At 58.1% G+C, this 12,863-nt stretch overlaps 4 protein-coding genes across 4 annotated transcripts; 2 read left to right on the top strand and 2 right to left on the bottom strand.

The window, feature by feature from the left end:
* Positions 1-2: 2 nt before the first annotated feature.
* VTJ04DRAFT_6658 (uncharacterized protein) lies at positions 3-1,302 on the top strand (the record flags this gene model as incomplete). The annotated part of the gene is made up of 4 exons (XM_069364901.1): positions 3-5; positions 146-193; positions 364-479; positions 561-1,302. 4 exons carry the CDS (start codon positions 3-5, stop codon positions 1,300-1,302), a joined length of 909 nt encoding a protein of 302 aa, XP_069218682.1.
* A 313-nt stretch (positions 1,303-1,615) lies between these two features.
* VTJ04DRAFT_6659 (uncharacterized protein) lies at positions 1,616-3,175 on the bottom strand (the record flags this gene model as incomplete). The annotated part of the gene is made up of 2 exons (XM_069364902.1): positions 1,616-2,788; positions 2,843-3,175. The coding sequence occupies 2 exons, from the start codon at positions 3,173-3,175 to the stop codon at positions 1,616-1,618; spliced, it is 1,506 nt and encodes a 501-aa protein (XP_069218683.1).
* Positions 3,176-3,951: 776 nt separating this feature from the next.
* Positions 3,952-5,271, top strand: VTJ04DRAFT_6660 (uncharacterized protein; the record flags this gene model as incomplete). Its single annotated transcript, XM_069364904.1, has 3 exons — positions 3,952-4,022; positions 4,760-4,856; positions 4,921-5,271. The coding sequence occupies 3 exons, from the start codon at positions 3,952-3,954 to the stop codon at positions 5,269-5,271; spliced, it is 519 nt and encodes a 172-aa protein (XP_069218684.1).
* Positions 5,272-5,386: 115 nt separating this feature from the next.
* On the bottom strand, positions 5,387-10,385 carry VTJ04DRAFT_6661 (uncharacterized protein; the record flags this gene model as incomplete). Its single annotated transcript, XM_069364905.1, has 6 exons — positions 5,387-5,681; positions 5,767-6,128; positions 6,209-6,341; positions 6,423-7,219; positions 8,172-10,110; positions 10,180-10,385. 6 exons carry the CDS (start codon positions 10,383-10,385, stop codon positions 5,387-5,389), a joined length of 3,732 nt encoding a protein of 1,243 aa, XP_069218685.1.
* Positions 10,386-12,863: the final 2,478 nt, after the last annotated feature.

The raw sequence follows: 12,863 nt of genomic DNA on the forward strand, positions 1-12,863 counted from the left end.
CAATGGTGCGCCCTCCCCCTCCTTCACAACCACCTCCTCTCTTCCTCATTTTCTTCCTCTTCTTATTCTCGACCAGGAAGAATAGGAACCCAGAATTGGCATTTTCCTAGATAGACAATAATACTAACCCACCTTCACCATGCAGGCGGCAGGAACACAAGTCATCGCCAACTCTGGTCACGACGACATGATTGTATGTCTGCCCGATGCCACCACCACCACTTCCTCCCCACCCCGAGTCTTGCGAGTCCCGGTGACCTTTCGAGCCGACGAGACGAGACGAGGCCAGACCATCCAAACCCTCCTCCGTAGCCCATCCAATACAATAAACCAATGTTCTGACCTGACCCGATCCCTCTCCAGCATGATGCAGTCCTCGACTACTACGGCCGGAGGTTAGCCACCTGCTCCTCGGACCGGACCATCAAGATCTTTGAGATCGAGGGCGACACACAACGCCTGACCGAGACGCTGAAGGGGTATGTCGGACCGTTTCCTCGACCCATTTCTTCGGTAGTGATCCAGAAATGAAAACTCACATTTCCCTCCACCCAAACCAGCCACGACGGCGCCGTCTGGTGCGTCTCCTGGGCCCACCCCAAGTACGGCAACATTCTCGCCTCGGCGGGGTACGACGGCAAGGTGCTCATCTGGCGCGAGACGTCGGGCTCGTGGCAGCGCATCTTCGACTTCTCCCTGCACAAAGCCAGCGTCAACGTCGTCGCCTGGTCCCCGCACGAGGCCGGCTGCCTGCTCGCCTGCGCCTCGTCCGACGGCAACGTGAGCGTGCTCGAGTTCCGCGACAACAGCTGGGAGCACGCCATCTTCCACGCCCACGGGCTGGGCGTCAACTCGGTCTCGTGGGCGCCCGCCACCGCACCCGGTAGCATCGTTAGCAGCAAGCCCGGCGGCGGCGTCACGCGCCGCTTCGTCACGGGCGGCTCCGACAACACCCTCAAGATCTGGGTCTACGACCCGGCCATCAACACATACAAGCTCGAGCGCGAGCCGCTGACGGGTCACACGGACTGGGTGCGCGACGTGGCGTGGAGCCCCACGGTGCTGCAAAAGAGCTACATTGCCAGCGCGTCGCAGGACCGCACCGTGCGCATCTGGACCAGCGACCCGGCCAACCCGATGCAGTGGTCGTGCAAGGTGCTCAACTTTGACGCGGCCGTCTGGCGCGTCAGCTGGTCGCTGAGCGGCAACGTCCTGGCCGCGTCGGGCGCCGATAACAAGGTGACGCTGTGGAAGGAGAACCTCAAGGGCGAGTGGGAGTGCGTCAAGACCATTGAGGAGTAGAAAAAGAAAACTTAGAGGGATGGGATGAAATGGAATGGATGGAGCAAGGGCGTTCATGGGTAGAGTTAATACAGTTTGTTGGCCATGCTGGCTGGCTGTCTGGACCAAACCTCAACCATCTATCTCAACCACGCTGATGTTCTCGGTGATGTTGAGGATACAGCTAATCTTGGAGCAGAGCTATTTTATCTTGTACTAGCTGCAATCCATCTCGTGGCTATCGTCGAGATGCTTCCATCAATCATCCATCCATCCTCCACACCAAATCCAGCACATCCATTTTCTGAACAACGCTCTCAACAAAGATATCACCTCACCGCATCCAACCCGCCATCCCCGCACCGGCACCCGCGCCCACAACCATCCATCCCCTCCCAAACTTAGCCGGCACCGGCGTCGCCCTCCTCACACCCGCCGCTCTCGACGTCACGCTCGTCACCTCCCCGCCATCTCCTCCAGCGGCCTGCGTCACAACCCACACCTCGCCCGTCGCGTCGCTCGACACAAACAGCCTCTCCCCGCTCGCGTCCCACGCCAGGCCGACCGGGCGCAGACACGCCGGGCCGCCTCCCCAGCGGGCGCAGATCGACACGTCGGGCGCCGAGAGAATGTTGCGCACCGCGTCGAGGCTGTTGGCGGGGGCCGTGGGCTGGGCGGTGGTTGTGTCAAAGTCGAGATAGCTCAGGCTGTAGCCGGCGGGCTGGTCGCGGTTCCAGCTGCCGTGGAAGGTGACGAAGGCGCGGTCGCCGGCGGGGGAGAACTTGATGTCGAGCGGGGCGGTGTGCGCGCGGAAGGTGATGCGGGGAGGGGTGGTGTTGGCGTCGCACCACTCGTCGGAGGCGGTGGTGTCGTTGAGGGCGAACTGCTTGCCGACGGTCAGGGAGTCGATGTTCGGGAAGTCGGTCGTGTTCCAGAGGGCGAGGCAGAGCGGGTAGCCGTAGTTGGCGCCGAGGAACGGGTTGGGGTTGTCCTCGTCCGGGACGGGCACGCCGTGGAAGTTGAGCTCCTCGCCCGGGTTGTCCTCGTGCACGTCGACGCCCGCGCGGAAGATGTTGTCGGCGCTGTTCTCGACGGACCAGATCTCGCCGGTCAGAGGGTGCTCGCCCACGCCCACGCTGTTGCGGAGACCCCAGCCCACGAGGGTGCCCGAGGTGGCGTACCGGTAGGGCTGCCCGCCGTTCGCGGCGAGAGCGGCCTCGGAGACGTTGAAGGCGCGGATTTGGGAGACGCCGGTGGAGACGTCCTGCGCGAGCGGGTCGATGTTGGGCCCGCTGCCGCGAGAGACGAGGAGAAGGTCCGGGTACTTGCGGGAGAGGAGAAGGGTGCGCGTCGAGTGGCCTCCCGTCGCGTGGCTCATGCCCGTGACGAGCCGCGTGCGGTTGGAGACGGTGGCGGTGGCCGCGTCGTAGGTGTAGCGGTCGGCATACTCCACCGTCGAGACGTACAGCGTGGTGCCGTCGTCCGAGAGATCCAGGCCGTGGTTGAGCTGGGAGGCGTTAGATGGTCTTCTCTGCCTTAACAATGGTCCAAGACAACTTACCCCCGGCTCGGGAATGATCGTCTTCTTCTCCTTCACCACCAAGCAGGTGCCCCCGTAGTCCTCAAACGTCAGGCGGGTCAAGCCGACGCCGGGCTCGACGACCAGCAGATTTCCGGCCGAATCGAACTTGATGCCGCGCGGGCGCGAGAGACCGGTGGCCACGAGCTGGGCCTTCCAACCCTCGGCCACGACGGGGGGATTGTAGGCCGGAGTCAGGTTATTTGGGCATGCGGCCTGGGCGTTGGCCGGACTGGGGGAGGACAGCAGACATGCTGTCGCCAGGACCGCTGCCAGGGTAGATGGGGAGCGTTTGCTGGCGGGGGCAATCATCATGGAGGCTCAATTCATCTATCTGATCGTGGAGTCCTGAGGTGCGTTGATGAGATGCGGTGGCACAACGGAATGAATGGATGGAATGGGATAGAATGGACTGAAGACGGGACTTATAAGTGCATGGCTGGTTCCGAGCTTGGGTACTTCATCCGGAGTTAAGCAACCCTTTCCTCCATATGAGCAAAACAGACAAAAAGTTGGCTAAACTCGGGTTCCAAGATCCTGGTCACCGGTTTCTCAATTACCATGCAACGGACGTCGCGTCGAGGCGTTTCGCTTTCTTGTCCTGTTCGTTGAGCCGAGAGATTCTAACCAAGTTCCATCCAAACAAGAGAAAGCAGGATCGAAAGCGGCACGGCAACAACCCCGGATGTTATCGACTGCTACCCCTCCTTAACGTAAGCTCAGGTACCTTTAGAGGTAAGGTATATTCCAGAACCTATTGAATGAATGGCTGGCTCGCGTGCGTGCCGCTGTCCCTCCGTCCCTCCCACTCGCTGGAATGTCGCCGACTGGCTATGCGCTCCATTCGGGCGACAGCACGGCACCCCTTGCATTTGCGTGGTCCTCGAAGTGTCGTTGTGCTTTGATGCCGGCCGAGTCCATGTTGGGATTCATGCCTTGTCTCGCACCGGAACCACACCCCGTTTTGGGCAGGTCGGCCCATGATGTCATGTCCCCCGATTTGTACCTTGTCTTCCGTATCTCGTCTCTTTTCTTCCCGGCCCCTCGCATTCTAGCCCGGTTCCTTGCTCCCGACCGTTAAGCCGGCTATCATGTTCTGCCGCAACGTGGATTGCGTGGCCATGTGCATCTTGCGTAACTCGACCATCTCGGCTGGAGAAATGTCACTACACTAGTCAGCGAAGTCAAACGCTTGTAGATAGGCAAACAGCCCTGAAAACAACAAAGAAAAGTCCAAGTTACGATTGGGCCTGTTGTTGATCGTGCCATTCTCAAGTTGAACCTGTTTTGGGAAATAACGTAGCCTTGGTCGACCTATACTCCGTAGTACACCCAACAAAGGTCAAGTCAACCACGTTCTATCCATCAACACCAACCTCTCATAAAGTACCTACCATCCATCTACACCTCAACCCTGCAGTCCCAAAGGACTAAGTACCTTAGCCAAGGACAAACACAAAAAAAATACATACAACACCAGGGATTCGCTGGTCGTCACCGACCCAACTACTAGTCTGGCCCTCACAAGCTTAACTAAGGGAGAGCGGACGGGATCCCGTGCTTTCTTGTGGGTATGGTCGTATGTACTAGGAGTAGGGGTCAAGGCTTGTTTATATGGTATGGGCTCCAACTGAGAGATATCATCATCCTGCAGTCTTTCGCCGTCAGCACGTCTGAACATCTGGTGGGACGGTGTAAGCAGATCCGGAGGTGAACGGATGAGGCGCGAGTTGGGCATCAGAGGCCACCAAACCCTAGGTAGACATGAAGAGATTTGAAACCCATACGATACCTATCTCTCTGTGTGCGTTTGCGTTGTGAATGACGAGCCACCTAGTAATAAGTACCTAGGCAAGTATGTGTGCAACAACAATGTGTAGTAGTAGTACTGTAGCATAGGTACGGTATATCCATCCACAAGATTTTCGAGCCATTCATCGCCTGCCAAAAAAACAACAAGAACAACAAACAGGAACGAGAAGAAGGAGAGTATCAAGTCCGAAACACAAAAAAAGACCATAGGAGAGACAACAAAACAGGGCAGACGATTACTGTAAGAGATAGATGAACTGGAACGGGGAAAAAACAAAAGCAACCTGGAAAACACACAACTGACCCCCATCTCCTCCCCCTCTCCCACTCCCAGGGAGGTAGTCAGTCAGTCACCTCTCTTCGAGCAACATACCTCTCCCCCACCACTGTCACCACCGGCGCCGCGGTTATCAACCACACACGCAGCAGCCCAACCAACCAGCACGACCCGACAAACCCTCAATACAACAACCGTCTCCATTCAAACGAGCCCAGCGGATCCTTCAATCAAGGAAACAAAAGGCAAAGAAACCAAGCCAACTCGCTCGCTCGCTCGCTCGCTCCATCAAGCCAAGCTCACCAACAGCCCGCAATACTAACAACCATCCATAGTATACCCACCCCTTTCCCCTCTCCTCCAACCAACCCATCCCTCACCAACAAAACCAACAACCAGACCCAAGAAAATAAAAGAATCAAAAAGATCAAAAAAAACTACTGCCTCAACCCAATAACGCTCATCTCCAACGTCCACACGCGACGGATCCACACCTTCAGTTTCTGGCCGGGGGGCACGCCCTCAACACCCTCGAGCTCGACCCCTTCCCACCAGCAGCGGCGCGCCGGCTTGCGCCAAAACAGCAGCAGCTTCTGCGCCATGCCCACCGCGCTCGACGCCATCTCGTTGCCGCGAATGTCGGACCGCAGCCGCGCCAGCGCCAGCGAGCAGATGACGGCCTTGTTGGGCTCCGGGGCCCGGTGGCCCCAGCGGTCGTCGTGGTTGAAGCCGCTGTAATCACGCACAAACCCGTTAGTTAGTCTGTTACAAAAGAAGAATAAAACTGTGGTGAGCAATTGTAAGTTCCCAAACTCACCCCGCAGTCAACATCTCAATCAAATGCGCCTCGGTCGTGCCGGGCTCGTCGCTCTTCTTGAGCCCGCTGAAGATGCCGTCCTGCTTGAGCAGCGCCCGGGCCGCCGCGCGCTTGACTTCCAGCATCTCGGGCTGCTCAATGTCGTGGCGGGGCGGGATCACGTAGAAATCCAAATCCTCGCGCAGCACAATGATGCCCGCGCGCCGGCTGCTCTCGTCCCGCGCCGCCGTCACCCCGGGCTCCAGCGACACCACGCTCCCGTCCGGGCCCGTCGTGGTGGTTTCCGGCTGGTTGTCCGTGGGGATGCTCTGGGCGACGTTCCGGAAGAAGTCGAGCATGTATTGGAGGGAGGCCGGGTCGTACTTGAGGAGGCAGGGTGTTAGTGGTTGGTTGGTTGGTTGTGTTCTGGGGGGGATGGTGGTTTCGAAGGAGGAGGACTTACGTCGACTTGGATGGCATCCGCGTCCGAGAAGCCCATATGTCCTTCGGGGAAAAGTCCGTTCGGGAACAGCGACAGAAGGACAAACTCGGGCAGAGTCAGCAGCTCATCGCGGGACAGCTTAAACTTGGTGCCCCTAGCAAAACGTCAGCACCGATTTAAACTAAACAGCTGGCTCCCCATATCCACATTGTAGGTTGGTTCCATCATCCCATACCTCAAATCCAAAACAATCGTCTCATCCCCAGGCACATCGCCGAGCGGGTTGAGCGCCGGCCCGCCCTGCTGGACCTGGGTGATGATGCTCGCGGCGCCTCCTGCGGCCGCCATGAGGTACGTGAACGAGTGGAGGGGACTGGATCCCTCCGAATACGCCGGCGGCGGCTCGACTTCTTCTTCCTTGCTGGTGGAGGAACTCCCCTTGCCGCCCTTGCCGCTGCTGCTGTTGTAGCTGCTGCTGCTTGGGCCCGCGGGTGGTTGGGGTTTGGTGTCCTGTGGGAAGAACTCGCGCTTGGTGTCGTCGCGGAACTGGAACGCTGCGGTGGCGGAAGATGAAGGTTCGGAAGTAGCAGCAGTAGTAGTAGTCGCTAGTACCGCTACCTGGTCGTCGATGTGGGCGTCGTCGGCTGGAGGAGCATACGCCGGGACAGCGGCAGTGGTGGTTTCGTCGTCGACGTCTACTTCGACAACGGGGGGATAGGGATCGACGACGCGGCGGGTATTCTCGCTTCCGTCGACGGCTTCTGAAGCAGCTTCTGCCGGGAAGAGCGACGAAAAGGACGGGGGCGGTGGCCGGAAAGCGGACGAGGATGCGGCCGATGAGGCCTCGGAGGCGGGATACTGAGGCGGTGGGGAGCGGTCGCGCGACAGGGGACGGGTGTCGTCGTCGTCGTCGGGGAGGCCGGCCTCGAGGAGAAGATGGTCGTCGATATCGACGGTGGTAAAGTGGGCTCGCTTTGTGTCGGCCACGATGTCCAGGTTGTTTTTGTTGGCAAGGCTAAAGGAAAACAAGGACTTTGATCGGGGGTTTGGGGGTTCTGGAAGAACGATGGACTAGGTAGTAGTAGTCCGTGCTTGGGGCGGAACGGGGCTAGGGGGGAAAGTTGAATGAGCGGTCTTGGACAATTCGCTTAGGCCAGGTACATACGGTCAGGTACTTAAACCTGGAGCTCGGTGTTGCTGGGGTGGGTCAAGGATTACAACAAAACTCTCTATACTTCGACAATCGGAAGCGTCCGGATGATGAGGATTATAGTCAAGAGCCTGGTGGGAGGCAGCGTGATGAAGACGGTGGTTAGTTGTTGGGAGACTCGTTGGGTGTTGGCTGTTTGGAGATGAACTCAGGTCTGGGACCTGAAGCTGCCCTGGGCAATTGGCGTCAACGTTACACGCCCAATTTCCAATGCCTCAGCGAGACGGGAGGCTGAACACCAAATACGGTAAGTTACAAGCCCATTACCATGAACATGCAGCAAGGCTGAGCAGAACATGAATCTAGTCAATCCAATTTCTCAACAAAAACGAAAAAAAAAAGAAATAGAAAGGAAGCTCAAACACAAAGCGTGAAACCATCCAAGCTCAAATCTGCATTCCTCATCTCAAATCTGTCTTCTCAAGTTTTGTGATGAGTACGGCAGCGCAGGACCCAACACGATCATAGCCATGCGCTCCAATGCCCATGAATCCCTGAAGCCTCCTCTGAGTGGAGGACAGCATCCCCGTCAAGCACCCGTAGCCGCCGGGGTCCGCCAATCACATGGGGAGCCAAGATGTGTCTGGACTGGGCTCAGGTGCGTCCAAGGGCGTGGGGCTGTCACGTCGAGAAGGTAACGTAACGACTGTACACACAGAGCCCAGCATGGATCATCAGATACACTCCAGTAGGTAGGAGTAGATAGTGGACCAATATATACAGCCTTTCTACCTAGTCCTCATCATCACTATCCCCAAAAATCGCCCTAAACACCTCCTCGCCAGCCCTCTTTCCCTCCAGCGCCGGGTTGCGCGTTGTATCAATTCCCATCCCTCCACTGCCCGGTCCTGCTCCCTCGACCAAACCAGCAGCACTCCCCACTCTCACTCCACTACCCACAGCAGCGGACGCAGCCCCCTCTCCTCTGACAAACGTATCCTGCCCCGGGACCTTCCCATCCCTCGAAGCTGCCTCAAACCGCTCCCAAGCCGACGACGACTCCTGCCTCCCCTCCCTACCCTGTCCCGCCTGGTCATCCGCCATGGCATACTCCGGCGGCTCGACCCCGAGCCGCTTACACAGCAACCTCGCAGGGTGAAAAATTGTGACAGAACGCGTCATGGGGCCAAACATGCCCAACTTCGCGGCCTCTTCGGCCGGGTCCTGCGGTTTACTCGAAGCAGCCGGTTGCGAGAGCAATCCGCCATCGCCTGGCTCGCCGCCGGTGCTGGATGTGCCCGTGCTCGACTTGGACGTGGTGAACCTGCTCGCCATGAAGCCCGTCATGGGCTTGAAGATGCGCGCGCAGCTGTGGAACTCACCGAGCTCGCGCAGCCATTCGTCCGCCTTCATCTTGGGCGGCTGCGGGCCCGGGTTTGGTCGGAATCCGGCCTGCCACTCGAGGAACGCAATGTATCGAGCGCGTTTGGCTTCGTCGTCGCGGTAGGGAGCGTTGCCGCTGGCGCCGCGCGAGATGGCGGCGATGGCCGTCTCTTTGTCAAGCTTGGGGACTTGGCTGAGGAGTTGTTGGAGTCGCTCTTCCTCGCTGAGGACGTGCTCCGAAGGCACCTCGCCTTTGGCTGGCGGGAGATCCTGCCTTCCTGTGACGGCGGCAAGCCGTGCCCTGGCCTCGGGGGTCATGAAATCAAACACAGACTTCCCGGGCAGTTGCTTTTCGCCGAGGATGGCAGCCCTTGCCCTGGGGTCGAGGGCCGATGTTTTGGCTGCTTCCGCCGCCGGGACATAGGTGGTCTTGCCGGTCTGCGACTGCTTGGCCTGCTTCGCCGAGACCCAGCCTGGAGGTATTGTTGGAGGTGGGTATTTCCCCGGCGCGTTGATCTCTGAGGTCAAGGCATCGGGCTCCTTTCCAAACACGAAGCCGTCCAGAGGCAGTTTTCCGTCGTGGCATTTTCGTAACCCCAACGTGATTTTCGCAAGAGACGCCTTCTTGGACGGCATGAAGGCAGGTTGAGTCTTCAACGCAGGGTTTGCCGCGGTGGTTGCCTTCTTTTTCTTCTTATCGCCGCCTATTACGCGGTTGTACGATATTCGCGGACCTATCTCGTAGGGATCCTCGTCGTCGGAACCGGTATCGTTGAGAATGCCGACGCCGATGCCTCCTTTGGGTCGTGGACGATCTTTGGTGCGCCCCGTGGACAAGGTGAACCGCGGCCGTCCTAGCCCCGGCCCTACATCGTCTTCCTCCGAGTCGTCGTCATCGTCAGCCTTGGCTGAGCGGCCGAGAGGCGCTAGCCTGGCTTCTCCAAGGTATCCAAGCCCCTTGTGGTCCGTCTTGCGCACAAACGTGATCATGGGCACGTTGTCCGGCGCAAAAAGGTATGTTTCTCCCGAGTCTTGAGCATCGCTGCGCAAGTCGAGACGTGCCTTCCTTCGGACCTTGGGGCCGACGCCTTGTCCTTCCTTCCAGCCCATCTTCTTCAGCAGTCTGGTGCCCATGGTATCCCCCTCGGCGCGGAAGAGGCCCATCAGGCCCTGAAGTCGCGTGGCATCGTCGGCGGTCGAGCCCAGGCCGGAGAACGCGGCGCGCGTCTGGATCTTCCTCGCCTCCTCGGCATCGGCCAGGTCTTCTTCGTCCATGAAGTCCTCGGGACGCTGTTGTCTGGCGTTGGGGTCGTCCTTGCGGCGGTTCGTCCGCGAGGACACAAAGCTTGATGGCGTCCATCCTTCCTTGGAGCCGACGGTGTTATAGTAGCTGGCGACGGGGAAACGTCAGTGAACCTGACCTCTATCAGCAGGGTGTGGTGCGAAGGATCATACTTGCCCTGCGCTCCAGCCGCCGGTGAAGGCGCCGTGGAACCTTTTTCGGCCACGCTCGTCTCTCACCTCCTGCTTCCACAGGGGTACGTAGGAGCCGTCATCGCGAACATCGGGGTCGAGGGGTGGCAGGGGAGTTCCGAAGACGACGTAAGGGGATTGTTGAGCAGTGAGATCGGCTTCGTAGGCGGCGCGAGACCTCTTGTATGACATGGAGAATCACAGTGGATGGCTGTCAATAGGGGGATGTATTGTTGCCATAGGATTGGTGCAGTATCGAATGGTGCAGGTGATGTTTTTGGAGTGGTGTTGTGATGTCGTCGTCGATCTTGGAAGTTTTACTGTCAGAAGATTTGGAGACGGTGCTCCGAGCTCTTGTTTGGAGTCGGAGTGCCGGACCTGCATGACGCGAAAATCAAGGACGAAAGAGGCAGGCGGTAAGACGTGTCAGGACCGAGGCGGGCCAACCCAGCCGCCAAAGTGGGGCCGCCAAACCAAGACATCTATGGATCCACAATGCGGGGAACGCTTGAACTTTGGAGTTCCTCTTCCCGCTCGACTTGATGGACGGGACGGGACAGCCAGGACATGATCCAGGTTCCAGGTCTGGGACCAACGACACCAACAACTTAGGTACCGACAAGGCTTCAAGGCAGACAGGACACAAGGCTCAGAGTTAAAGCTCATTTCTAACCAGGACCGATTCAAGGCCAACCTGCTTCGTCTAGGATATTCTTCGCCGGCTGGACGGAGTCCTTATGCCCGCCCGGAGAAGCAACTCTTTAGGGAGTCGAGGTTGGTCAGCATCGATGTGTCTCCTGGAGGACTTGACTGCATGCCATCGAGAGACAACCATCATCAGCACCTATGTCGGCAGAATGCACGCAGGCTTTGACGAGCGCAACCTATTCGTCCTGACCACGACGCCAAAGTCGACGGGTAAATCGATTGAGCCGGCACAGTATCAATTGCCATGAATTGAGTCCTGGGTAGTGAGCCTTGTGATGTCGATGTCCTCTGCAAGACTTCATGATATCATCGGACTTGATTCGGGCCAAGGTCGCAGACTGATGCACATCCCTCAGCCACGGCCGCCAGCACCGTCCTCCTACTGGCCATCATGCACCCAAGATAAGCCAGCATGCACCATGGCGTCGGCGCCCTGAGGGGCCCGTATGCAGAGGCTGTGATAATAGTGCAGTTGGTTGCAGGCCTCAGGGAAAAGGACTCGGGTGAGGCGGCACAGCTGTGCCTGGCAGCCCAGTGTAGAGGCCGAGGAGTTGAGGATTCTGGACACCTACTCTGGCAAACAAGACCTAATGGCAAGTGAAATTATCATCTGCCGCGCTCATCTGGCTTGAGCAACGGTTGGTTCGTCGCATCGCCTACCGATCAATCTATCCCCAGACCGTTGGCTTGATGCGGGCCTGTTGAGCCCAGAACACACACATACATTGCGCCGAGCATGCCTGCCGCCAACAGTGGCAAATAACAGGTGCTGGAGAGAAGCCACTTGGTGCGTAGTATGGTGGGAGAGGCATTACCTCATGATGCTGCCGTAGCATCTGAGGGGGACACTAACCTGGAAGTTCCTGTGAAGGTACAGGACTTGGTCAGAAACCAACGGGACGAGATGGGGACATTACTCCGTACTCCAGACCAACATGACCCATGAGATGAACACCGAGTTTGCCTCGTAGATGCGGAACCGGCGCTGCTCAAGAGGCGGAGACGTAGATGGGCATATTCACATGCTTGACCACATAGCGAGTCCGTGTCACAAGAAATGTCCGTACCTGGCCATAGCGACGTCTCAGACATGGCGCGATCTGTTCCTAGATGATGGACCCGATGGAACGGACCCATTTCGATGGGTCGGGCCCGGGCGGATAATGGATCCGTGTGTCGTGGACCGGGGCTGCGGGTGAGCTGTCAAAGGAAGAAGAAAGGGGCTGACAGCAAAAGCCAGGTCAAAGAGAAAAAAAAATTGGGTGGCTTGTTGCAACAACTGCTGGACAGACGTGGTGATAGGCGTTGAATTCAGAAGATGAAGAGTGATGATGAGGATGTGATGTCGTTTTTTCCCCATTTGTTGTAGTGTAAAGCCGTAGGACTTGATGGCTTCTGAAACCTGGAATTGCAGTTGCAGTCCTTGGGCACAATTGGAGGGAAGGCACCCCAACCCCAACCAGCTGAGAGCAGACGGAACGTAGGCGGAGTGAAGTGGGGCACCGTCTCCCGCCTACGGATACCGCCTGCTTGGACTGGACCTCGCCTCCAACTCCCAGTTACCCAGTTACCCGCCACTGTGAAGCCAACCCCCCCGCCCCCTGAACTTTGGCCCCAGCTGCTGTCCTCCGCTCCCATCCATCCATCCATGATCCCCTCGAGACCCGTCCAGTCTCTCACCTCTGCAAACAAGCGGCTTCCAACTGCCCAACCTTGAGGCGACACGCTGCTCGCCCAGGACGGACCACAGATCCTGGAACCACTGATTCGCCCATTTGCCTCTGGGTAGGACTCCAGGAACTGCAACGGCAGCCTCATCTTTATTTTGTTTTTGATTTTTTGCGGCCTGCCTTACCGTACCTTATGCCCTGTCCGGGTGTCGTTTCGGGCGGCTGCTGATTGTGTTTTGTTTGACTTTGACTTTCTCAACTCCAGCCGAGTCAGTCAGATCCCGCATCGTAT

This window comes from Mycothermus thermophilus (genome assembly GCF_041956435.1).
Source record: "Mycothermus thermophilus strain CBS 625.91 unplaced genomic scaffold VTJ04scaffold_4, whole genome shotgun sequence".
NCBI classification, from domain to species: Eukaryota; Fungi; Ascomycota; class Sordariomycetes; order Sordariales; family Chaetomiaceae; genus Mycothermus; species Mycothermus thermophilus.